The following is a 25,691-nucleotide window of genomic DNA, read 5'->3' as shown; positions in this document are numbered from 1 at the left end:
GCGCTAAGAAATTACGGCCGAATCTATTTGACCCCGAGATGATGGAAATGGAAAACACTACCGGCTGGTGCGGGTCAAATGCGGTACCCACCGATCGATCTCGTCGTAAAACGAATTCAAATCCAAACAACACTCAAATCTACCACTTTCTAACGCTTTAAAGAATCAAATAACTAAAATTGGCCCGTCGTCAATTTTGAAGAATTATTCTTACAAACATCGTATCGCTTCACTCTCACCAATATTTTTGAATAAAATATTTCATTCTTCTTTAAATTATAAAACGAAAATGTCCAAATTCCTATTCGAAAATAATTACTGTCATTTTGCGATACGGAATATGTTAATGCGCGTTGTTAAAGATTCGACTTATGTGTCATAACTTTTTCCACTTGAATGGTTTCTAAAATTACATCATCGGTAAGCACTTCCCAAAAAAATACCCTTTTTTTTGTATATTCTGATATCTGAATATTACATTGGGTTTCGACTGATCAAAATTTGAGCGAAATATATTAAATAATTTAGTATCCGAAAATCACATCGGATCCCGACTGATCCAGATTCAAATTGGTCTAAATTTGAACTGAATAAAATTATTAAGACGGTAAAACTCTTCTAATAAATATTTAACACAATTATATTTATAAGTCTCGAATTAAATCAGTTGATCTACGCGTATTTGGTCTCATTTTTATTTTTTAATATCCGCGTTAGCTTTCTTTTCAATGCACAAAAAAAAAGGGGTCCACTGCAGAGTGGTAATCATGGCAATTAAAGAAAACGAGAACCTTAGAGCATCTCCAAAAGCGTATATAAATTTTATTTTTTAAATACATATTTACTTACCTATGTGGCAAATAGAATGGTGAAAAAATATGATATTCTCCAAAAGACTCTTCAAATAAAAATAAATTAATATTGTTTTAATCATATAATTAGTTTTTTAAAGGAAAAGTCAATAGTAATTAAAGCATTTCTCTCTCTTTCTTCAATGAAAAGTAAAACGAATATAAATTGAAGAGTGAGAAATTAACTCTTCAAATTTGAAGAGAGAGAATTAATTTTTATTTGAAGAATCTTAATTGAAGTGTCTTTTGAAGTTCTAAATATTGATGTGACTTTTCAAATAAGTAATAAAATCTTATTTGAAGAGTTTTTTTGGTGATGCTCTAGGACTCTTCAAATAAGATTTTATTACTTATTTGAAGAGTTACATTAACATTTAAAGCTCCAAAAGACACTCCAATTAAAATTCTTCAAATAAGAAATGATATTCTCTCTCTTTAATTTATATTTTATTACTTTTTGTTGAAGAAAAAAAAATGTACTTTAATTACTATTAATTTTTCTTTTAAAAAAATAATTATTTAATTAAAATAATATTAACTCATTTCTATTTGAAGAGTTTTTTAAAAAATAATATATTTTTTCACTTATCTATTTGTCACATAGGTAAACAAATGAATATTTGAAAAGTAAAATTTATAGAGTCTTTTGGAGATGCTCTTAGGAGTAAGGACGACGCAACTCTATACCCTCAAGAGATACGAATGACACGTGGATAAAAGAAAGCCAGCAACCATGAAGGTCTACCCTAAAACAGTGGTCGCGCAGTTTAGTAGATTCCTCCTCAGCTCGCAAGCAGCAAATAGGTAAAGCCTCTCTCAAAAAGCAAGCAAAGCACTTCAACAATACGCCAGTGGTTATCGGCGCCGTTTTAATTCTCGAGTTGTAATCTGAGTTAAACCGGTCGGATCTTGGCAAAGTCGCAGGTAAACTCGGCACTCTTCTTCGTTTACGTTTTACTTATGCAGCTCGCTTGTTTTCAACTTTTACGGAATTTAAGCTTTCAAGTTCTACAATTCATTTCTGTTCTTTGGAAACTGTGACATTTCCTTTGGAATATGTGAAATTTCGAACGAATTTGTTATGATTGAAGCTTCTTGTACGGAAAAAGAGCTTGAATGAAAATTAGGGTTTAGGGTTTTGTGGAGTCTGTTACAATTAGACAGTTGAAAATGCTGTCAAAATAGTTAAAGATTATAGGTGCATGTTTCGACGCTGAAATGGACAAATTACTATTGAATGTTTGAAGCATCGGTCTTTACTGAAACATACTTTCTTTTGATGCCTCGAGCTTTGTTTACGCCTTAAGGTTCCGCACCTCCTTTTTGCATTCGTGGTAGGTAATCCAAATGTGTTAGTAGGAGAATAAAATTCTTAATATAACTGGTCTGCCGCAAGTTGAATGAAACTACTAGCTAGTTAGGTCCAATTTTGCATGATTCAATCTACGCTGATAAGTTTCTGCACTCACTCTGGATACAATGAATGTGCATACTCCATAACAGATCAACCTTATGCATAAACCTAAACGAGATTTCATTTATATAATGCTTTGACAGGATATTTGCAGACTTTAACTTTTCATTTCAGCATTTTGGAGTGAAGAGTCATGAGTGAAAAAAAGAACCCTCTTGTTTTCTTAGATGTATCAATTGATGGGGATCCTGTGGAAAAAATTGTTATTGAGGTAACTCATTGTTCAAAATGTTATTTACTTTATTTTTCAGCCTTTCGTTGGAAGGAAATAGCAGGTTTCAGTCTGCTACTAGGATGTATATTAATAATCTGTTTTCTTTTTTGGATGATTAGCTTTTTGCTGATGTTGTTCCCAAGACTGCAGAGAATTTTAGGGCACTCTGTACTGGTAATTCATTTTTATTTTATTTTTTTTTATAATGACACTGTACAGTAAATGTTGATTTTATATGAAATAATTAGTTCTACTATATATTTCATGCTGTTGCGCGATTCAGTAATGTCCATCTGCTGTCTAATTCCCATGTGGTGTTGACAGGTTGCAACGAGCATGCATATTTTCATCATCTTTGTTCTCAATTTGGTTGGTTGTTAGATTGTTTTGTAGTAAAATGAAGTATATGCACAGTTGCTGCTGGTCTTTGCTTATATCATGAAGCTTTACTTGAAATGAGACCAGAGGCTGCACTTTTTATGCATTTCACTATCATCTATGCTAAGACTCACACAACTGTAGAAAATCCCTGATTCCAAAGCCTGCCACATCTACACCACACCCCCCCCCCCCCAAAAAAAAAAACCAAAAAAAAAAAACCAAAAAAAAAAAAAAATGATCTGTAAATTTGATTACCTCAATGCCAAAGATGTCTTCAGATGAAGCTATTCATGTGCATGGAATCTGTTTGTGAAACATGCCTTTTTTTTTCCTCACCTACTGAAGACTTGTTTGGTTTCTCAAAGCTTGTTCCCTAATAATTGGCCAAATACATCTTCAATGATGTGGATAATTAGTAAAATGATGATTTTTAAAGTGGACTAGAATGGAAAACAGAAATATTTGCTATCTTTTGATGTCCTTATATTGTTTTGGTGTGAAGATATCAAGTTTGTCATCAATTTGTCATATCTCTTACTCTGGTGAACAAATCTTTTTTCATATTTGTGATATTATTTTTTGTTGTATTGATGTGGGGAAACTATTTGCTTGGATTAGTAAAATACAATTGAATTAACTTACTTCTGCTAGTAGTTGGTGTGTTAAAGCACTGTTGATTGGTTGTACAAGATTGTGGTAAACATTGATGGGTTTGTGATTTGATCCGTCATAGGAGAGAAGGGCATTGGAAAGTCAACCGGCAAACCTCTCCACTACAAAGGAACTATGTTTCATCGAATAATTAAGGGATTTATGATCCAGGTATGTTATTATCGAGGGATGTTTGTAATGATACTCATCCCTTCACAGTTTTGGCTTGAGCTATCTGTTACAGTTTTCTCTTAGTTAGCAATTTCAGTCGTGCTCTTTACTTTTAAAATATGGGTGATATAACTCTGGAGTGGAATAACATTGTTGAAATGAGTAAGGGATGAGTCTTTTTTTTTTTTTTTCTTTTACAGTACATTTGTTTGACCATGTACTAATTATCCAACCTTTTTTTCCCCTTCAGGGTGGTGACTTTTCCAAGGGAAATGGTATGCGCTATTATTCTGGCATTTTTAAAGGATAAACTTGCTTTCTTGAATGCAGATTCTCTATTTGACTTCTATATTTATGCCCAGACTTGTAAGGAACAACCTTTAATTGGTTTGCAGGCACTGGTGGAGAAAGTATATATGGAGGGAAATTTACTGGTAGGTTTTCTGTATGTAAAGATAAATGTGCATGCATGCTGGATATTTTTGATTAATCAGAAGGTCTACTTTTTCTTTGCAGATGAGAACTTTAAACTGGATCATAATGGACCTGGCATTCTCTCTATGGCAAATAGTGGTGCAAACACAAATGGATCTCAGTTCTTTATAACCTTCAGGCGGCAACACCATCTTGATGGGTAAAATGCCTCTTATGTTTTCTTACATATTACATTCTTCCGCATGGTACCTCAAGCTTTTAACTGTTTTTCTTTGACTATCTTGTAAAACATCTAATTGTATCAGGATGAGATTTTGTCTATTGTCAGTTATCAGATTCTCATTTATTTATTGTTTGGCAGGAAACATGTTGTTTTTGGGAAGGTTGTAAAGGGATTGAACATCGTTAAGAAAATTGAGCAGGTGGGAACAGGTGACGGTAAACCTGCTCAACCTGTTAAAATTATAGATTGTGGTGAATTTTCTGAAAGTAAAATTCAGGATGGCAAAGAGAAAGGTAATCTGCATGAGTTGCAGCAGTGATGTCCAGATTTCCTTATCGAACTGATTGTAATTGTATATAACATTCTTTCTGGTCTCAGTATATAAAATTCATAATATGGTTTTTCTTCAGTCAAAAAGAAAAAAGCAAGCCATGTTTCTTCTTCAGAGGATAGTTCTGATGGCGAAACAGTAAGAAGGCACAAAAAGTCTTCAAAGAAAAGAAGACAGAAAAGGAAGAGGAGATACCCTTCATCTGATTCATCCGGCTCTGACTCTTATTCTTCAGAATCTGATTCAGATACAGATTCTGAATCCTCACCATCTGAATCAAGTTCCTCTGGTGATAGAAGGCGTAGGAAAAGGAAACCAGTTAAAAGAGGTAAGCGAGAGCGTGGAAGGAAAAAGAAGGATGGGCATAGGGAAAAGAGGAGAAGTCAGCGTGATAAACGGTTGAGACGCAGATCTAAAATGTCTGGTTTATATTTGGGTCAAGTTCAAATATTATTTTCTGCCCCTATTTTTTTCCCCTTTGTTCATTGGGCTTATATTTGTTGATATTGCCTTTGTTTATAGGAGTTCGAGGAGTTCAAGTGATTCTGAGAGTTTGAGTAGTAGTGGTAGCTCTGCTGATGAAAGAACTGGTAAGTCAAGAAGTATTAAAGGGCCGCAAAATCTGGGCACGTCATTCTATGTTTTCTTACCAATGCAGTCTGTTTTTTTCCCATATACTTACGTAGAGTACTGAGTGTTTGAGTAATGATTGTGCAAGTGATAATTGAATATAACAATTGGATTGAAGCTATCGGCTCTGACTTTCACCTTACAGATGTGGGAAAGAAATCCCTGACCCCGCCCTCAGGAAAACGAACTGTTATGGAACAGCAAAGCAATCATGATTTGAAGAAAACTGATGACAATTCATCTCATGAAGAAGGTGAATTATTGCTGAAGAATGATAAGCTTCAAAACAACGGGCATGGCACTGAAGCAAAATCTAATAGAACTGCCAATCAACATCCCTATTCTGACAATTCAAGCAAATCCAGGTTTTTCTCTTTGATTTCTTCTTTTCTTTCTGAATGTCTTGACATTGTATTGTTATTTGTTTTTCACATGCAATCCTGAGTACTTTTATCTAATTCTGTTGATAAAGTTTTTATGGCTACATTACTGGCAGGAGCTTGACTCCTAGCCCCAAAAGAAGGTCAAGCAACAGATCGAGGAGCAGCCCTAGCATGAGTCCGAAAAGGATCCTGGGGAATGATGGAAGAAGTCCTCCCAAGAAGTTGGGTGACCAGAGTCCTGCCCGCAGAGTTTCTGAACCTTCTGCTTCAAACCGTAGTCGGGGTTTGTCTCGAAGCCCATCACCAGATGGCACTCCCAAACGAGTTAGAAAAGGACGTGGCTTCACTGAACGATACTCTTTTGCACGTCGTTACCGTACTCCAGAGCGTTCACCTCCTAGATACTACCGATATGGTGGAAGAAATATTCATGAAAGGACCCAAAATAGGTAATGACAGTTTTATATAACTGAATTAAGCTGCGGTTATACTTTTGTATAGTCTTTTTTGCTTGCTTAGTGGACAACTGGTCCATTCTCTATTTTGATTTTTATCCATTATTACACTTTTGATTTTCATTTATTAAAAAATTTTAAAAAGCCAATGTTGTCTCCAAATTTATCCTTTTTTTTAAGGACTGGTTTTTGTCATATATCTTAATTTTATTTGATTTTTTATACAGGTATTCGAGTCAGAGAGGTTATTCTGATCGCTCTCCACGCAGACATTACAGAAGCCCACCAAGAGGCCGGAGTCCCCCCAGGTTCTCTCTCCCTTCTTTTGCCGTGCTTGTGTCTGTGATTTATAGGGTGTGAAAGTTAGAATTTGTGCATGCAGATTCACCTCATCATTAAATTTATTTTTTGTAGAGTTCTTAAGTTTTAGGCTGCACTAGGATATAATCATTTCTTTTCTTCAAAGACTTTTTAAGTTGTGTGATTTAGTCTTCTAAGCAAATGCACTGCCATTACTGAAGGAACTAACGTATGCCTCATTCTTTTAATAGATACCAACGAAGAAGCCGCCGAAGTAGGAGCATTTCTCGCAGTCCAGATGGATATCGTGGTCGTTACGGGGATGATAGCCAGAGCCGGAGTTCTAGTCCGAGAGATAAGCGTCCTACCATTAGTGAGGGGTTAAAATGTCGCCTTGGTCCTAAAATTGATGAAGAGCACTCACCTGCCAAACGAAGATACAGGTCAAGGTCCAGATCCAGGAGCCTTGATTCTTCTCATTCTAAATCTCCCGAGGCTTCACCGCCAAAGAATCATGGTAAAACATCTTCTGCATCTCCGAGTAGATCCAGATCAAGCTCCCCATCTGGGCAAAGGGGTTTGGTTTCCTATAGAGATTAGTTCTGAACTGGAACCAGGTTGCCTTCTTGATCATGGAAGCGGGGAACCAAGCTTGGGTTCCAATAAAAACCTCTATGAAAACAGTATATGCCTTGGCACCTTATTTGACATTGAATTTGAATCTTTTAGGCATTACGAGAAAAGCTTATGAATGCGGCATTAAGCTTGAGCTTTCCTTTTGCAATGTAAGGTATGTTAGACCGTCGAGATTCCCATATTTTCTTGTAATGTGTCTTATTGAATGTTTCTTTTAGGTCAAGATTTTCTTCAATTCAAATAAACTTTCCAATCCATAAAGATGTCACTCAAATGAGTTTAGGAAATGTTGTTTAAACTTGCTATCCCGTGCTTATTTTGGTTATAAACAAATGGATATTTTAATTCTAAAATCAATGGATATCTCACAAGTTCTGATTTTTATTGTCCACGTTTTCAATGACAATGCTATTGTGACCATTAAAATGATAAAAATATTATACAAGTGCAAAATAAAATCGACCACAAGATCAACTTAATTTTGAAACAACTAAAAATTTTCACTAAATATTTTAGGCCTTATTTAGTATCGAAACATTGTAACTTTTAAACTTTTCGCGTAGAGAAAAAATTATAACCATGAGATAAAAGTTAATAATGTGTAATAAAAACTCTTTCCATAGAGAAAAATTACAACTATAAAGATAAAAGTTAATAATGTGCAGTAAAAATAATTTTTTTTAAAAAATGAGTTAACAGTGACAAAAATGACTATTAAATAATAATTTTAATAAAAAAAATAAAGATGTTATAAATTTTTTCATCATACAAATATGAAAAAAAAAATCAATTCGACTTTTAAATCACAGGTCAAGTATTTATATAATACTTTTGAAGTTATAAGTCTCCAACTACGATAACTAACACGAACTTTGAGACAGAACAAAAAGGCTAAAATGGTAACCTGTTACAACATTTGCACCCGTTTACTACGCCCGTGACTTCTGAAACTTGGAAAATTAAAACTAGAAGCCAATTTTGTGAATTATGATGATAAGCTAATGCATGCCCAAAAACATCTGAAAATAACTTCCATGCTATATTTTTATTGTTCTTAAGGATTAAAAATTCAAAGTGGAAGGAAATTATTAACCATGAAACAAAAGAAACATCTGTAAATAAGAAGTGTCACAAGCAGCTCTTATTTGTCCTCAGATTGGTTGACCTTTGGGTACAATTTGATCTTTGAGCCACATGTATATAGGAACCAGTACAAAGTATGTTGCAGCCAAGGCACCTAATACAAAACGCAGTAGGAGTACAAATGGATTTACAGGTTTGGATAAGTCCTCTGCCTTCGGACCAAGCTGCAAAGAACAGGAAAAAGATTTTTATAGTATAAAAATATACACTAGTAATAAGGAGTCCAAACAAGAGTCTCACGCATCAGAATCAATAATTTAGTGGTCACTTCTACAAGTATATTTCTGTAGCATAGAGTTTATTCCCGACAACTTTGAGTAGGAAGGTAAATCCTTTTTTCACCATTCAGCCGCATAAAGAAGGGTTCAGTCCCGATTAAGAAAGAAAGAAAAGATTTTAACGTAAATTTCAGCCCATATTTGCTCAAGTTAGGATTTTAGTCCTAAATTTCAATATTGATATGGATTTCTTTTTTCCTTTTTGGCACTTCACACACCCGAATCCCACCCCCACCCCCACCCCATGCACAAACACTAATTAAAGAATTTTCCCACCAAGTTTGGTGTGTGGGAAAATCAATCCCTTGACCTCTTGCTTCCACCGCAAGGGCTGAACCAACTAGGTTATCCCAAAGGTGATAATAGACATGGAAGTGTAACAACATAATGATGATGATGCTGAACTTATCCCTGAATGCACATATCACAGCCTCTCCAGTAACCTAAATTTTCTAAAGGAAGAAGTCCAATCAGTAGAATTTTCTGACCAATTCTATTTGCTGCTTTGAGAGTTGCAAGATTTTAAGCCAACAATTGTTCAAAAACAGGAAAAAGTAAAAAAGAAAAAAGGATTCCCCTACCAAAGAACCAAAACACTGAGGAATTTACACCAACTATGAAAGACTTTGGAATGCACAAGATATTATAGAGATGGTGATCATCAGCTACTTTGTACAGACTGTAGCTACTACTATTGCCAAGATTGTTGACATTTTTTTCCCTTATTTTCTTCTTCTAGTTTCTTCAGACAAGAAATCCTAATAGTGAATCTACATTAGTGACTCAAGTATATCTCAAATGAATTTATAAATATGTATTCACATTGATCCAAATAGAATCATTGCAAATGCCATGGGAAAAAGAATTTAAAAAAAAAATTCTTAAGGGTTATGATAATATCACTAACTGACCATATAGGAAGCAAGTTATCAACATTAAAGTTCTTGCAGAGGTTTTTTCGCATAGCAGATAATAAAGTTGTTAAATTTCTTTGACGTAGTCAAGCAGTCATACAAGGAGAAAAAACAACAAGATAGAGGTTTAACCAAATGCCAAAGAATGCATCAAGTATTAAACAATAGTTACCTGCAATGGTGAGTCCCCTGATGCAGGTTTAACACCTGTCACAGAACAACCCATGATCAACCCATGCCGGCGAACACCACGATACCATTTTGGTCCAATCCTTTTCAGTTGGACATCCTTGAATCCAGCCTTCTGGAACCACTCAATGTATTCTTCCTCTTTTGGGAACAGCATCCAAACATCAGCAAAATAGCGAGACAACCAAAATGTTGGATACACAGGACCAATTATACAGGCCTTTCCTCCGAGCTTCAAGACTCTGTATGCCTCCCTGATGCCACGTTGTGGATCTGGCCAGTACTCAATACTGAGAAGACGCAACAGTCCTTGTTAGATATACTACAAAGAATGTAATCCCTCCCCTTTTCTCTCTCAAAATCAAAGTAAGCAAATTTTAAACGTAAAACCCTTGGGAATCTCAAACTCACAGGGGTAGGCATTAATTTGATTCCAATAGTCTAATAGATACCAAACAATGAAGAGATGACCGACGAGTTAACTTGAAATATTTAGTATATGCAAGCGCAAGTAGCTCAAGAATCGAAAAAATTAACACAAATGCCAAAAAAACCATCATGAACAATCAAGACTCTGGTTTCAACCACCAAACAATAAAAAAAGGCCAAAATATAAAAATATGCACCTCCCAGCAGAAACATATCTATCAGCATAATCGGTAGGAAATGGTAAATCCTCGGCATCGCCCTCAACAATCTTACATTCTTTCAGTGGCTCCTTTTGCTTAGCCTTAGCAAGCTGATGAGGTGACTGATCAAGAATTGTAACATTCTTGGCATCCACATGTTTAACAATACCAAGAGTGGTAAAGCCAGTGCCGCCGCCAACATCAACCACAAGCATGTTCCTGTTGCTGAGATCAGCGGGCTCTAGTGCATCGTCTCTCATGTCCTCAGTCCAATGACCGGGGTTTATCACATGGTCATACACAATTGAGAGAAATCTGTAAAACCAAAATGCCTCCTTTTTGTGTTGAATGAATCTCGGCTGTGAGGCTGGCCTAGAGGTTGCTGATAAACTGCACTTGATAGACTGTACTGTTCTTGGCTTGGCAATTAAACTCAGTTTGGGAATATGCTTCCCGTGAAAATCTGAAGCCAGGAAACTTGACCCCTTTGGGGTCATGCCTCTGATAAGCGTGAAGGTTTCAGCTCCATTGAGCATTGAAGAGGCCATGGATTGACAAAACTAAGAAATCCCGCAAAGAAAGAGTTGTGATTTTTTTTTTTTTCACTAACTTGGAAACAAATTGAGGAACGCCCACTTACAAAATAAAAGCAATTTAATTGTATCTTAGGGTTCTGAATTGTTATGCTGATACAGAGAGAGAGCAACTGAGCAATTAGAACTAGGGCTCGACAGCCAACTGAAGTGAGACGATGTGAGGAAAAGACAAAATGCTTGCGTTGTGCTGAAGTGAAACTGAAACATGTGAACCACACACACTGGTTTTGGCCTCACGACCCGCCCACGCCAATCAGACAAAAGGGCAATTTATGTGAGCCATAACTAGTTCTCTTGTGGGGTCCATAAATTCGAACGGTTACAATCACATACACCAGCAGCGAGGCCTATTTTTCACTTTTTTTATTTTTATTTTTTAATTTTATAATCATTTCTTGGTTATTATGCCCAAAAAAATTATGATTTTTTTTTTGGATGCATATTATTATGATTGAACACCAGGGGTGGACATTTTTGGGTTCGGGTCGAGTTCGGATCAACCCGATCGGATTTTCGAGTTGATCGGGTTAGAAAAGAATTCATCCGAACTTAACCCGAAGTTATAACCCGATCCGAACATATTTGGATCGGATCGGATCGGGTCAAATAATCGGATTAAATTCGGGCTAATTCGGATCGAGTGAAGCTACTACACAGATCAAAGTAAAATATTTAATTTTAGTGCTTAATCTATTCACTAAAAACAAAACTAAAAAAAAATCAATTCATACTTATAATTTAAGCTTCCACGGACTTAATAAATTAAGCTCCAAAATTTTCCATACAAGAATTTCCCTCATTTTATTATTAACATTTAACAATACATATATTTAGCGATTAACAGATAATATATAATATAGTATTATACACCATCAAAACAGCAAGAAAAAAAAAAAAGAATTCAGATTGCCAGTTCGCGGTGGAGCTTGGTGATGGTGGAGGCTGCAACAGCAGATCCTGGTGATGGTGGAGGCTGCAACAGCAGATCCAGCAGCATCTGACCCGATAGCAGCGCATCGGATCTAGTAGCAGCAGATCCGGTAGATATCCGGCAACAGCAGATTTGGTAGATATCCGGTAACAGCAGATCTGGTAGCTACGGATGTTGCGGAGCAGTAGATCCGGTCGCGGGTTAGGTGGCTACATGCGCTGGCTGTGCTTCCTCCGCTCTCTTCTCTGCGTTTGCAGGCTGTGAAAGTCATGAGCGTGAGGATGAGGATGTGTTTGTGCACGTGAAGTCATGAGTGTGAGGATGAGAGGGCTGTGAAGATGAGAGGGCTGTGAAGATGAGGGCTGTGAAAGTAGCGAGATATGGTTGTGTGCGTGGGTTATAATTTGATTTTGTTTTTTATTTGTCAATTGTTTTTTAGCTAATTGTTTTTTAGTTGAGACTTTGTGTGCGCCCTTGTGTGTGGTGTGTGGTGTGTGCATGTGTGATGTGTTTATAGATTTAGTCAGGTTTTTTTTTTTTTTTGGTGTGACCCGATCGGATATTCAGATCGAATCGGGTTTTACCCGACCCGATCACAGCCCGATCGGGTTTGTAATTTTTCACCCGTTCGGGTTTCAATAACAACCCGAACCGATTCGAACCCGAATTTTTTCGGGTCGGGTCAGGTCGGATCGGGTCGGGTTGGGTATTTTGCCCACCCCTATTGAACACTGTAAAATTGATTAAAAGAAGCACTAACCCTGACGACGTCGCTCCGCACTTAGTTGGATTGAATATTTTTCGGTCGGAGTGGCTAATGGCTTGTTCCGTCGGCACCACTTTAGTTGAAGTTCGTCTAATTCACAGTCATTTTCATGAAATATCTTTTTAGTCCCGATGCTTTGATCGTTGGCACCACTAGATAAAAAGTTTTCTAAGTTTTAAACCTGTGACTCATAGGCACCACAAATTCGGTGACAATTTGTTCGAAGTTCTGATGGCATAGGGTGCGTTTGAAATTAAAATTGAATAGCTGTAACTTAAAAATTACAGTGTTAAAATATTTAGTAAATACTAACTGTTGTATTGTGAAAGTTATATTGATATAATTTTTTACTTGTATCATAAAAATTTTATTATATATTTAATAATTTTATCAAAATTATTATTTAAAATTTATATGCACCACAAATTATTAATTTATATTTCATAATTAAAGTTTTTTCCAACCTTAAAAGTTGTAACACCTCAATTCATAACATGACCATAATACCACCAGACACTAGTTGTCAAAATTGAGTTGATTCTAACATTAGGTTTTGGATTATTATCAGTAGGCTTTTATTAGGATTAAATTTCATAGAAAAAAAAAAAAGAATTAGGTTAGGTTTTATCAATCTCCAACCTTTATAAATAAATAAATTATTCAATATTTTTGAAATAAGTTATTAAAAAATCCAATAATAGATTAACTTCCGACTTAGAGAATATGATATTTTTAATAATTCATGGTATTAAGAAATTGAAAATATAAAGTTTGTTAATCATAAATTTTAAGTACTCTTTTTCTTCATTAATCTCTCTCTATTAGCTTCTTCTCGAGGTAAATCAGAGGGGGAGGATGTAAGGCTTTCTCAAAGAGCATAAGCGGTAGTAATATAATAGGTTATAGCTTGCATAAGAGGCAATTAAAATCTTTTACTATAGTAGTTATACATCTTGATTTTTATTATTTTTTAAATTTTGGATTATTATGAATTTATCAAAATTACAATGTAAAATCAGTCGTAACCACATATTTTATTTCATCTGTTTGTGTTTTTTAGCATTATAACTAGATTTGATCCTTTGAAAATATTGAATCAACTATTTATTCTTCAAAAGCGTGAGAAATAAAAATATCACGAATTAAACTTTGACGTTTTTACCAAATAAAAAAAAAATCATAAGAATTTTGGAGCAACAAGTCGAATTTTTTTACTGAATTGGTTTCCACTGATAATGTATAAGGGAGAAAAAAAAATTGCATTGTATATACTCGGGAATAATTATAAGACAATTTATGCGATACTCCCTATGTACTGTATATACAAAATTAACTTATACCCAAAAAAAAAAACTTAACTTGTACAAGTTTATGTCAACATATTTGATAATTAATAAACCTTAATTACGTAAGTTTGCGGAACCTAATATCGGCTTTAAAATAATAATAATAACAATATTTTCACTTCCCATCTCAGCACAGCTTGCCTAGGATTTCACATATTCTTGCATCAATTTTGTCTTCGCTTTCATGCAACAGAATTCACCAATTACGTTCATTTAACTACAGCTTACACATTGACCTCCTGGTCTGGATAGCTTAGCTCACTGAGTAAAGCCAAATTACCCCTTTATAACTTTATATGCCAACAATCTCACAATTGATCACAAGCACTTTGAAAGTATCAATCAGAAGTCTAATTAGAAGTGCGAACCAGTTATGGGCGGAATTTCCAGTGCCTGGAGAAGCAACTGTTGGATTCTCCGCTGATGAAGAAACAGACACCCTCTTCCAATATGTTGACGCAGTTGTCCCGAGAATGACGATATCAACTCATGTATAATCCAAGGGCAAATTATTAATTTCAGAACAAAGCTGTCTTGTCGTCCGTTATACACAACCAATTTACAAGAAAGTGACACAATCCAAGCATGTTACAGCAGATCCAAAAAAAAAACTCTTAATATGTATAAATAAGGAATGCACGCCATCCATTCATTCCACTGCGCAGTATCATCGTTATTTTAATATCCTCGAAAGACAAGCCCAACTCGATTCCGAATATGAGTTTTAATGTGAGTGGCCTCCCGGAGAACTTGCTGCCTGACGACGCAAGCCCGGAATGGATGAGCAAAGCCGACAATGCATGGCAGCTCACCGCGGCGACGCTGGTGGGCCTCCAAAGCGTGCCGGGCCTTGTCATCCTCTACGGCAGCATCGTCAAGAAGAAATGGGCCGTGAACTCGGCCTTCATGGCCCTCTACGCCTTCGCGGCCGTGTTGGTGTGCTGGGTCGGATGGGGCTACCAGATGTCGTTTGGGAAAAAGATGATTCATTTCTGGGGAAGGCCCGATGTCTCCTTGGACGAGAATTTTCTCCTGAGTCGAGCCTTCGCGGGCTACTTGCCGAATGCAACAATGGTTTACTTTCAGTTTGTGTTTGCGGCTATTACTTTGATCCTGATTGCGGGAGCATTGCTTGGCAGGATGAATTTTCATGCATGGATGCTATTTGTGCCGCTGTGGTTGACCTTTTCTTACACCATTGGTGCATATAGTATATGGTGCCCGGAAGGCTGGCTAGCTAAGCTAGGCATTATTGATTATTCGGGAGGATTTGTCATTCATTTATCCTCTGGTGTCGCTGGCTTCACTGCAGCTTACTGGGTAAGTGGTAACTAACTAAATACCTACCAATTGAAAAATATAATATAATACATTACCGTACGTAGTCATAATACGTATATATGTATATATAACTGAAGTGATCAACTTTGAATCTAAAGTTCAAAAAATGATTAATGTGCAGGTGGGACCAAGGGCGACCAAGGACAGGGAGAGGTTCCCTCCAAACAACATCTTGCTGATGTTGGCAGGAGCAGGTCTCCTTTGGATGGGATGGACTGGCTTCAACGGTGGAGACCCTTACAACGCCGGCACAGATGCATCTCTAGCCGTCCTTAACACCCACGTGTGCACAGCTACCAGCCTGCTTACTTGGCTTATTCTCGACATTCTTTTCTTTGGAAAGCCCTCTGTTATTGGTGCCACTCAGGGCATGATCACTGGCTTGGTCTGCATCACCCCTGCTGCAGGTACCCGGAAAATAAACTTCACCAATATACTATCACATGATTTCATTTCGGATAAACTATCTACTCCTTGGTTCGTTAAATATAGTAGAATTCTTATCGTTATACGTACGTCAGATGGAGATATTAATTAATTAATTATTTAGTTTCAACTGTATAAGTAAAGTGCACAAAAAAAAAAAAAAACTGTATAAGTAAAGTAATTAGTGTAGTATTAGTAATATTAATATAACTTGGGACTCGTAAATTCAGGAGTGGTGCAAGGGTGGGCAGCGATACTGATGGGAATGATGTCTGGCAGCATTCCATGGTACACAATGATGGTTCTTCACAAGAAAATCCCAATGCTAAAGCGAGTTGATGACACCATGGCAGTGTTCCACACGCACGCCGTCGCCGGCAGCCTAGGCGGCATCCTTGCTGGATTCTTTGCGAACCCAAAACTTAATCGCATATTCTACTTGGTTGATGACTGGGAACACTACATTGGCCTTGCCTATGGCTTCCAGAGCAACCGCGCCTCTGCAGGATTCAGGCAAATGGGAGTTCAGTTGCTAGGAATTTCGTTTGTCATTGCTCTCAACATTTTCACCACCAGTGTCATATGCGTGTTGATAAGGATTGTAGTTCCGCTTAGATTGACAGATGAAGAGTTGCAAACTGGAGACGACGCCATTCATGGAGAGGAAGCTTATGCATTGTGGGGGGATGGGGAGAAGTACGAGTCTAGGATTAATTCAGCTTATGGTGCTGAAGACTTCCCTCCAGCTGTCTCAAAGGGTGAGCTTGAAATGGCTTAGAATGGGAGAATATATTGCACGCATTTGCTTTGTCGGTTCCCCTCTTTTTCTAATTGGGCTTGATTGATAACATGATATTTGATGTACTCGTGATCATTTACTTCAATAACATCTCAACTGTTTTCACTTTTGTTAGATTTTTCTCATGACTTTTTTTTCCTTTTTCTCACAAGATTACGTTTGTGTGTGGGATGGCTGCCTTTTCTATGTTAATTCCAAGCAACGTTTTATTTATAAATATATTGTAAAATTTGCAGAGGAATTACATAGAATAAAACAATGGGCAAAACAGGAAAAGGACAACAGTGAAAGTCACTTTGCAAACGAAAATGGAGAAACCCCATTAGCTGGCCAATTATTATTATTATTTTTTTTAAAGGATGTTCCTAGTGGCCACCCCACTCAGAAATCATAGCAGCTACAATTTTTTTTTACTTTTTTTTTTTTAAAATACAAAAGAGATAAGGAAAGAAATAGTTGATTTAGACATTCGTGCCTCATGTCGACACCGCTGTAAAAGATCACTTTTGAATTTTTGTCCTCAAATTGTTTTATTTATTTATTTGTTAGTTTAATACTTAGCGGAATAATGCAAGACAGCAAAGCTGCCCCTAAAAGAAATAGAAAAACAAACCGCGTATAGTAGTTAAAAAGTTATTTGTTGGGTGAAATTTTGTGCTGTATGATTGTGAATCTAAATTCTCAGAGTTCAAATTATATTTTAAACCCAGGTTGTAATGCTTAAAAAAAAATAACAATAATTGATTTGTGCGTTAAAAAAAACGAAAAAAAAATAAAATTAATTGGGAACAACACCATCTGGTGTGATAGATAATACGACAAGACGAATTACCAGATCTGTTGGCTAGTACCCGGGAAGCAAAGCAGCAAATGAGTTTCGTTTCCACATACAAACGCCGTAATGTAATTTGACTAGTCAAATTGCGGTTTTTTTTTTTTTTTAATTCCTTATTATATTCCCTCAAACCGTTGTCATGTATTAAAAACGACAAAAAGGAGAAAAAATAAAAATAAAAATCGGTTTTTTGATATGATTTTTATTTTAAGGAGAAAAGAAAAACAGCTTTGGAGAGGAAAGTGATTGGTGTGTACAGAGAAACAAGGGCCGGTTGGGGGATTACGCTGTCAGAAGAAAGAATCAAACTAGTACGGACTGTTTGCTTTTGGATTGAGTCAGATCTGCGTTTTGAATGCAGGGGCATCTGCATATCCATTTCCATACGATGCAGCAGCAGCAGCAGCAGCCGCAACGTCGTTGAACGAATGAATGAGAACACTTCTTGGCGTATCTGAATTCTGAATTTTGAATCATAATAATGGACGGTGAAACGGCGTCGTTGGGGGATGAGCAGATGGCAGGTTCAAGAGCAGCAGCCGGGGGAGGTACCGATACGACTGGAAAGCATCGGATTCTCGCCGAACTGAAACGTGTCGAGCAAGAATCAAGATTCTTGGAGGTTTTTTTTTTTTTTTTAATACTTGTTTTATTCTGTGTGCTTATTAATTTCTTCCCCAAAAAAAAAAAAAAAATTTGCCTTGTTTTTAGCACTGAAGAACGGGAGTCGTAATGGTGGTTTTAGAGTAGTGTACTAGGGATTCGAGGAGAAAGAAATTGCCTTTTTAGGTTCAAAGCTTTTTCTTTTAGACTTTTAACTGTCCCTGGTACTATATTCAGTCTATATTTTGGTTTAAAGTTGATGTCTTTCCGAAGCTTTGGAATTTATTTTCTTTCCTAAAATATAAAGGAAAATACTTTTTATACTTCTCTATTCAAGATTACAACTTTTCCTTTTGATGTTTCCTCCCTTTTAGAAGGGGAAAAAAATCACGCGGATGGTGGAGGATTGTAATAAGAATGACGGAAAAGGAAGCAGATTGGTTCTAAAAACGCTTTGAAATCCTTGATGTTCATGAGCATATTCCTTGTCCAGTATTGTTTGTTTCTAACCTTTAGGAGGCAGCTAAACTCCTAAGAGTTATTTGGGGGAGGCGATTTGGTGGTATGACACGGCTGGAGTTTGAGTTTAGAACAGTCAGCATGGCATAATGCATCTATGCATTTGACATTTGTGGACACTGTGTGGGCTTGGTTTGGCTGATAGCATCAGATGAGGATTTCTGGTTAATTCCATGATTTGGGTTTTTATAGTATTAGTGAGTTAAGCCAAGGCAGGCACATAAGGTTTTCAGTGCTTGATGAGCTTCTGTACTGAGCAGAGAAGATATAATCTGATTTCTGGGTTTTGGTACTTATAAGTAAAAGTAAACAGTAATCTGATTCTAGACTTGTTATCGAGCTGATTTTTCTGTGTTGTGTTACCATTTGCTTGTGAGTTTTTTTTTTCCTTTTTTAATCTGTCTTAGGGATGTTTGATGCAATTTTCTACTGTTTTCTTCATGAAACCATTTTGCTTGAACCTGTTAATTTCATGATGATGTTGCATTGCTGGTGACAAATAGTGATCAAAATTCTATATAAGAATGCATTAGAGCATTACTGTCATGGCTGCGAGAGGTAGGATGTCAAAATTTCTTTCATCCAGAAGAAATTATTTGGGATGAGTTTGTGGACTTTGAAGATATTGCAAAGAAGTAAATAATTGCATTCTTGACTGACTATGCTAAACTTTCAGAATAGTCCAAATTAAAGTAAACTTTCTTTTCCTTGGAGTGCACTGTGTGGAATAACATCGCCACAAAGTGCTTGATCAAGCCCAATTTCTTGTTCAGAATCATTGATGGCCTAGGTTTATTTACCTCCTTGATAACACAGGACTTCTCAATACTATGGCTTGTCCACCAAGATTCTTGGGTGTTACACTGAGAATTTTATATTTTTGGCATAATTATAGGCTATTTCAAACTTTTTGTCTATTATTATAGAAAAGTTATCTAAATTCCTACGATTCTCCTACAGTAAACATAACGTGCGACGCTCTGAGATTGCTATTATTACCATATTGGTATCTATGCTTATATGCTGTTTGTTCACATGCTCTAGAAATTTCTTTCAACTCTAGTAAAAGGGAAAAAGCAAAAAAGAAAAAAAAATTCTGTTATTACATCATGTATGTTAGCATCAGTTTCCTAGTTGCTCAGGGCATTTTCCAACACTGTTTACAGATTTACTAAGTATTATCTTTTATAGTATTTTCATCTGTACTTCTCAATTAAAATCAGTTCAAAATTTTGGATGGCTTGGGATATATATTACAATTTATAGTGCGTCCTCGGTTGATATTATCTTATTATTTTCTTTACAGGAAGAGTTGGAAGAGCTTGATAAAACTGAGAATGTCTCAACAATATGTGACGAGTAAGTATACATTCTTTGAACTATGCTGTGAGTGGAGATTACAATGTTCTTTTTAGCCAACATTAAATTATTTTAGATTTAGTGGAGACTTGGATTCCTCTGTTTGGTTTACTGTCAGCAACCCATAACAAAGGGCCTCCCAGCCGTCGCCTTTTTTTGTCCACTAATACTGGTAGCATACTGTGCATAGTATACAGCAGAGCATTGACTCTCATAAAATATATGGTAAAAAGATTGATCAGACTAATTGCACATTTGTTGCTCTCTTTCAGATTGCTAAAGTTTATGGAAGCCAGACCTGATCCACTTCTCTCAGTGTAATTTCAAACAATGTATATGCTTACCTTGTTAGTCTTAAAGTTGATATTATATCTCTGATGCTTTTTGGTTAATCTTGTTTCAATCACAGAACAAACAGCCCCATAAATCCAATATGGGATCGATGGTTTGAAGGTCCCCAGGATGCACGAGGATGCAGATGCATGATACTCTGACTTAAAGGAGTCCAACATTTGTTGCTATTTGTTCCACAACGGGTCAAAATATCTTCCACGTTGAACATGTTAACATGCTACATCTAATTGTTGAATGAATTTTCTGTCCTTTCTCCTTTGCAATACCGAATTTTTAGGTTACTCCAATTTGTGTATCAGATAAATTTTGTAAATGAAGTATATCCACTGCAGAAACCCTGAGATTCTTAACAGATCAAGCTGATTTATCAGCTCCTTCGTATAGGGTCCGCCCGAGAGGTTACCTGATGAAATTGTGTTTTAGAACTCCAGTAGAGTGATTGTCTTCCTCTTTGACCTTTTGAAACAGTTCCAACTGATAATAGCAACTGCACCATAGTTGAAGTCATTCTGGATTTTCCATTCCATTGCCCCTATAGGCCATGTTCCTCTTTCTTGGCAAAAAGTAAGCCAAAGAACTATTAAATTCTTGCAAATATTCTGAATTATCTCATAATTTCAACTTATCTTTGAATCAATTTTAGCACCTGAAACAGGAACATAAAATTAAATTATTTAAATGTGTTTCGTTTTGTTTTGTTTGAACCACTAAGTCAGGAGAAAGCAACACTATGCAAAGCCAATTTTCATTGGCGAAGTAAGCTTTAGTGTTGTCATTCACAAAACTATGACTAAAGGTTCCATGCAGAAACTATTGAGCTGAATATTTCACCAAATGACAATGTTTTGAAATGAAACTTAGTCTGCGGCTTTATTGATTCAGTTTAACTTGCACAAGGATCAAAGCATGAGCAATTTGAAATAGGGAATGAGTCGCTCAAGATATCAACTATTACACCACTAAATAAGACCGATGCTGAAAAGGAAACTTTTATTTTGTACAGTTGATCTAATCTAGAAATACACAAATTAGGAAATTATTCCGGCCACTGGACATTTACAAGAAAGAAACTTTAATATTTCTATTCGGTTCACCTGTAAGACAATTGTACCTGAGCTATGACGACTGAGGATGTAGAGGAAAACAATGGCTAGGCAACTTGAGCAGACAACAGGTGTCTCAACTGGAGTAGATGTTCCTCATCTGATATGTTAAGGGAGAGGCGGAGATTTGTTAAGAGAGACTCCTGCTCCCAACTTAACGGGCCTGAAGCATACAGTGCCTGCACCGTTGACTCGTATGCATGAAGTTCTAATTCATGGATGTCGACCTCGAGTTTGTGTCTAGAAGATGGGAATTCATGTTTTTTGCCGGACAAACTAGGAAATGATGACTCAGCATCAGAATTGCTAGATATATTTTCTACTGATGCATGAACATTTTCGGCAGGATGGTCATCAAAATCATTCGAACTACAGCTAGCAACAGAACATTGATTGCTATTTTCATTAGACAAAAGCGGTGTAGAAGAAATATGAAACCTGTCAGTAGTTGCTTTAGCCATTTTAGTTTCCATATCAGTGGATCCTCCAATGAATTTCTCATCCAATTGAACCCTTGGGAAAGAAATATCAACTACCTGTCTAAAGAGAGGAGGGGTTCCTGTTTGAGGTCTATTGCATCCGCCCGCCCAAGTACTTGAATTTCTTTTCTTGTGGCTTCCTGCAATAACCAGGTTCCTGGAGTTTCTTTCAAAATAGTCAGCATGGCACCTTTTCATGGTTCCCATTCGGAAATACATTTTGGAATCATTGCGGCCATCCTCCCCTAGGGGCAAATCCTTGCCTATCTTTAGTGATGGAGCTATTGACAACAAGTCCAAAGAATATTTTGAATCGTTTTTGGTGGTGAACTGTTTATCTTGAGCAACCTGAAAGCAAAGGCATACATCATCAGAAACTTGAAAAGCTCTGGAAATCAGCTTGAATGACTATATAAAGAAAACAAAACTAACGCTGTAGTTCTATTGACATAATCCCGATAAACCTAAATTGCCAAAAACTACCACCAAAACTGAAGATTTTGTGAATAATAATTAAAGTACTCTGGTTTTCATTTATGACTCTTAACTTGCTAAGAGATTAGTAATGCTGCAGTTATACACATAATCCTCCTCCACAAACTCAAGAAGGTAGATGTCATTTGATTTTTGTCAGAACAAAAAATCAAAGAAAAATTAATAACACTGTGCAATTATACAAATGATCCTCTTCCACAACTCAAGACAAAAGTACGATGTCATTTGATTTTTGTCAGAACAAAAAATCAGGTCTTTTAATTAGGCAACAATCAAGTCTTTTAATTAAGCAGTGATGCGAAAACATGAAAAGAAAACCACAGCCGTGTTCATAAGGTAAACTGAAAGAAGAATTATAAATAAACAATTAAATGAAATAGAGGTAAATATAACTACAACCAACTGGTAATACCAGACTGCACACAAGGTCAAATAAAGAGAGACAACATGTCTTTACCTTCCCAGTCACTGACCACTGACTGTTATGCCAAGACTTCCGAACTCTTATATTAGCTACGTGAAATTCTTTAAGCTGGATGGACCCAGACAACCTAACTACATAACCATTGTTCTGCAGCACCTTCGCAATCTTGCCAACCCTCCAACATTGATTATCAAACACCTCAGCTATATCACCAACCCTCCATCTGTTTGCTGCCTCGCACAGGGGCAGAGGCCTAATGTCCACACCAGGAACCTTCTCCAAGATTAGCTCTCCTTCATCGTCCAACAGAAATTTGTACCTAATGACATAGTCATTTCCATCTACTGAAACTATAGTTCCAGGAAACCAGGAGCCACATGGATCATGTACTCTTCTCAGTACCTCAACCGAATCCCCTTTTCTGAACTTCATTATTCCAAACTCAAATCTTAAACCTGAAAAATCCGATAATAAATAAAAGCTAATTAGAAAAAGATTCAAAAACCTACATCATCATAAATTATGATTGTTGATTAGTGTATGTAGAATTTACACAAGTCACTCCACCCAACCCATCCACACTGAAATATAGAATTTTGAAACCTCAAAGCACTTGAAAGATTTCAAGCTTCAAAACTCAGCAAGTGACAAACCCATTAACAGAGAAATCACAAATACAAACGAATAAACAAAGATCAGAATGAACAATAAAAAATGACAAATAAGAAAAATATATAATTTTCAGTGATACATACCGTTAGCAGAACAACAAAATAAACCAAAACACACAAAATTTAGAAAACAAAAGCACTCTACATCAAGCCCCACAAAATCCCTTGACACCAGTTTTCTTGTCAAATATTATCAGCCGCGTGCTAAGATAAAATATTGGAAAAAATAAATTGAAGCCACAGAAAAGGAAAGGGAGGGGGCAAAAAAAAAAAAATCAATATACTTACAAGAAAAGATAGAAATTGTAAATACAAGAGCTAAAACTAAAGTGACCCATATGTGTATTTGAATTTGAAAACACCGTTATGTAATAAAATCACAAAAAAATTAAACGTGATTGAGAAAAATAGAAGTGGGACAGACCTGGAAAAGAGAGATAAATATTAACGAACAGGACAGAACACAGCTTTGTTATGATCATTCATTCCATGGTCACAGCTTCGCTCAGAATGGCGTATAATGATATTTTTTGTTTTAATTAAAATAATATTAATATACAATTATCTAAAAGATTAGCACAAGTGACAGTAACTTAAACCGGTTTCAAGTTTCGTACCATCACGTGGTTAGTCTCTGTAATGGTATGGTAATGGACCGTTAGTTTCGTATCCGCATCTACTCCTTTTTACGTAAATAACCGTATTTCCTGTTCGGACTAAACAAAACCTTCCTTGTTGGGGACCATTTGTAAGCGGTTCAAACAAAAAAATTATATACATTTAAATCTCCGATAAATTAATAACTTTGTTCGACATAAAAAAATTTATTAATTTAGTAGTAAATTATTAATTTACTAAGAAATTTCCTACTTTTAAAAAATATAATATTAGTTAGTAATACTAATTAGATTTTTATTTTTTTATGTTAAAGATGATATACGAAGTCCATCTTATCAATTTCAAGAATCAGCCAGTAATATTGGAAACATCTTTTAATATATAAATTTAAGTTGAAATAATATAACCCTTAAAATAAATAAATAAATAAATCATGAGTATTACAAAGAGTAATTTTTTTTTTTTATGGTTGTGGGAGTAAAGTTGAGGAAAAAAAATAGTTTCAAAAAATTAATGATCACTAAAGCATTTAAAAAAATAGTGAAAGAAGTGTGATTTTGATTTAAAAATAAATAAATAAATGGGGGAAAGAAAATCAAAGTATGTAATCATTTATTCAGAATGTAGCTAGAGTATCAAGTAACTTGTGAGGTTATTTTTCAACTTGAACATGTACATGTTATTAGAGTGTTGAATATCTGACGTAACATCACATGTGTAAGTGAGATTTTCCTGCATTGTCGATAGAATGATATTAACTCCACGTCCAAACGAAGCTTCGGCTCAAAGGGGTAATAATCTACTGTTTTTTTTTTCTTTTTGATACATAATAACTTACTAATTTACCAAACCAAAAGGATGCACTTTTCCTATTGGTAGGATGACTATGACACGATATAAAAGTGGAGTTGCTTGCCTGCTGCATATCTCGGCTAAATAAATGGATTGTCTCGGAATAATTATTAGTGTTGACTGTTTTGGTGGCATCTCTGCTTCATTTTGGACGCATCGGAAATATGGCAGCATCTGCCGATTCACTCGTTGGCAAACACAACAACTTCTCATCCAGATGGGGCCATGGGCTATGTTAATTAAGCCTACTTCTAATGCATTCTCATTGCCATGGCCAGTCTTCAAAACCAGCTTGGGTTCTGCCATCGAACAGCCCAAAACAGTTGTACCATCAAGAAGACGGCCCACTATGAAGACCCAAAGATTTTACAATCATCTTGTTATGAACCAGCTGGCCATGAATGGCTGAAAGCATTAGAGCATTGGCATGCCCGAGCCCAACCTTTTGTTCTTCGTGAGTTCATTCTGTTGCTAAGGGGGTATGTACTTTTAGGTACTTGAAAGAAAATTAACGTTCACAATCGATATGGAAAGATTTAAATTCTAGTATCTCAAGAACGAGATAAGAAGGTCCTCACCACTCTACCACTTGTGATTTGTTAGTGCTTACACATCAACAAGACTAAGATAATTCAATCCATCATATTTTAAAAATAATTAAGAGTTGTTTTAACTTCGGTAGAAGTAATAATTATTTTAAAATGGGGAGTAGTTATGTGAGAGTTTTTGTAATAGATAAAATAAATGCCATTGTCACCAGTCATTTGGTCATTAGGCGCCTAAAAACTTTACCCCGAGGGATCACAAAAACTTTTCCTCCAAAAAGTAAGTTGCGGATATGGACCGTTAGATCCAATTGGAGTTAAAATAATACAATGAGAGTTGC

At 36.0% G+C, this 25,691-nt stretch overlaps 5 protein-coding genes across 12 annotated transcripts; 3 read left to right on the top strand and 2 right to left on the bottom strand.

The window, feature by feature from the left end:
- Nucleotides 1–1,607: 1,607 nt before the first annotated feature.
- LOC102614842 (peptidyl-prolyl cis-trans isomerase CYP63) lies at nucleotides 1,608–7,396 on the top strand. 4 transcript variants are annotated; one of them, XM_015530851.3, is made up of 14 exons: nucleotides 1,608–1,775; nucleotides 2,409–2,536; nucleotides 2,659–2,713; nucleotides 3,654–3,742; nucleotides 3,993–4,017; nucleotides 4,138–4,176; nucleotides 4,259–4,376; nucleotides 4,539–4,693; nucleotides 4,811–5,129; nucleotides 5,254–5,321; nucleotides 5,507–5,726; nucleotides 5,834–6,193; nucleotides 6,427–6,507; nucleotides 6,751–7,396. In XM_015530851.3, the coding sequence occupies exons 2-14, from the start codon at nucleotides 2,459–2,461 to the stop codon at nucleotides 7,097–7,099; spliced, it is 1,956 nt and encodes a 651-aa protein (XP_015386337.2). In that variant the 5' UTR covers nucleotides 1,608–1,775; nucleotides 2,409–2,458; the 3' UTR covers nucleotides 7,100–7,396. The 4 variants fall into 4 exon arrangements, with proteins under 4 accessions (XP_015386337.2, XP_015386335.2, XP_006479627.2 ...); XM_015530849.3 differs by having other exon boundaries at nucleotides 4,811–5,150; XM_006479564.4 differs by having other exon boundaries at nucleotides 1,609–1,775; nucleotides 4,811–5,150; nucleotides 5,858–6,193.
- A 757-nt stretch (nucleotides 7,397–8,153) lies between these two features.
- On the bottom strand, nucleotides 8,154–11,130 carry LOC102614553 (2-methyl-6-phytyl-1,4-hydroquinone methyltransferase, chloroplastic). Its single transcript, XM_006479563.3, has 3 exons — nucleotides 10,286–11,130; nucleotides 9,643–9,949; nucleotides 8,154–8,442 (listed from the first exon to the last, which is right to left on the bottom strand). Exons 1-3 carry the CDS (start codon nucleotides 10,834–10,836, stop codon nucleotides 8,287–8,289), a joined length of 1,014 nt encoding a protein of 337 aa, XP_006479626.1. The 5' UTR covers nucleotides 10,837–11,130; the 3' UTR covers nucleotides 8,154–8,286.
- A 2,888-nt stretch (nucleotides 11,131–14,018) lies between these two features.
- On the top strand, nucleotides 14,019–17,539 carry LOC102619563 (ammonium transporter 2 member 5-like). Its single transcript, XM_052437485.1, has 3 exons — nucleotides 14,019–15,247; nucleotides 15,390–15,675; nucleotides 15,925–17,539. Exons 1-3 carry the CDS (start codon nucleotides 14,645–14,647, stop codon nucleotides 16,470–16,472), a joined length of 1,437 nt encoding a protein of 478 aa, XP_052293445.1. The 5' UTR covers nucleotides 14,019–14,644; the 3' UTR covers nucleotides 16,473–17,539.
- LOC112498271 (guanine nucleotide-binding protein subunit gamma 1) lies at nucleotides 17,506–20,670 on the top strand. Its single transcript, XM_025098738.2, has 4 exons — nucleotides 17,506–17,950; nucleotides 19,757–19,809; nucleotides 20,082–20,126; nucleotides 20,219–20,670. The coding sequence occupies exons 1-4, from the start codon at nucleotides 17,810–17,812 to the stop codon at nucleotides 20,301–20,303; spliced, it is 324 nt and encodes a 107-aa protein (XP_024954506.1). The 5' UTR covers nucleotides 17,506–17,809; the 3' UTR covers nucleotides 20,304–20,670.
- A 336-nt stretch (nucleotides 20,671–21,006) lies between these two features.
- LOC102613084 (uncharacterized) lies at nucleotides 21,007–23,926 on the bottom strand. 5 transcript variants are annotated; one of them, XM_025098736.2, is made up of 4 exons: nucleotides 23,760–23,926; nucleotides 22,698–23,119; nucleotides 21,705–22,093; nucleotides 21,007–21,542 (listed from the first exon to the last, which is right to left on the bottom strand). In XM_025098736.2, exons 1-4 carry the CDS (start codon nucleotides 23,815–23,817, stop codon nucleotides 21,314–21,316), a joined length of 1,098 nt encoding a protein of 365 aa, XP_024954504.2. In that variant the 5' UTR covers nucleotides 23,818–23,926; the 3' UTR covers nucleotides 21,007–21,313. The 5 variants fall into 5 exon arrangements, with proteins under 5 accessions (XP_024954504.2, XP_006479620.2, XP_006479623.2 ...); XM_006479557.3 differs by having other exon boundaries at nucleotides 21,007–22,093; nucleotides 23,760–23,925; XM_006479560.4 differs by lacking the exon at nucleotides 23,760–23,926 and adding an exon at nucleotides 23,624–23,748 and having other exon boundaries at nucleotides 21,007–22,093.
- Nucleotides 23,927–25,691: the final 1,765 nt, after the last annotated feature.

Source organism: Citrus sinensis, chromosome 3 (assembly GCF_022201045.2).
Source record: "Citrus sinensis cultivar Valencia sweet orange chromosome 3, DVS_A1.0, whole genome shotgun sequence".
NCBI classification, from domain to species: Eukaryota; Viridiplantae; Streptophyta; class Magnoliopsida; order Sapindales; family Rutaceae; genus Citrus; species Citrus sinensis.
Note: the sequence above shows the minus strand (reverse complement) of the source record. Positions and strands in the feature narration are given on the sequence as shown.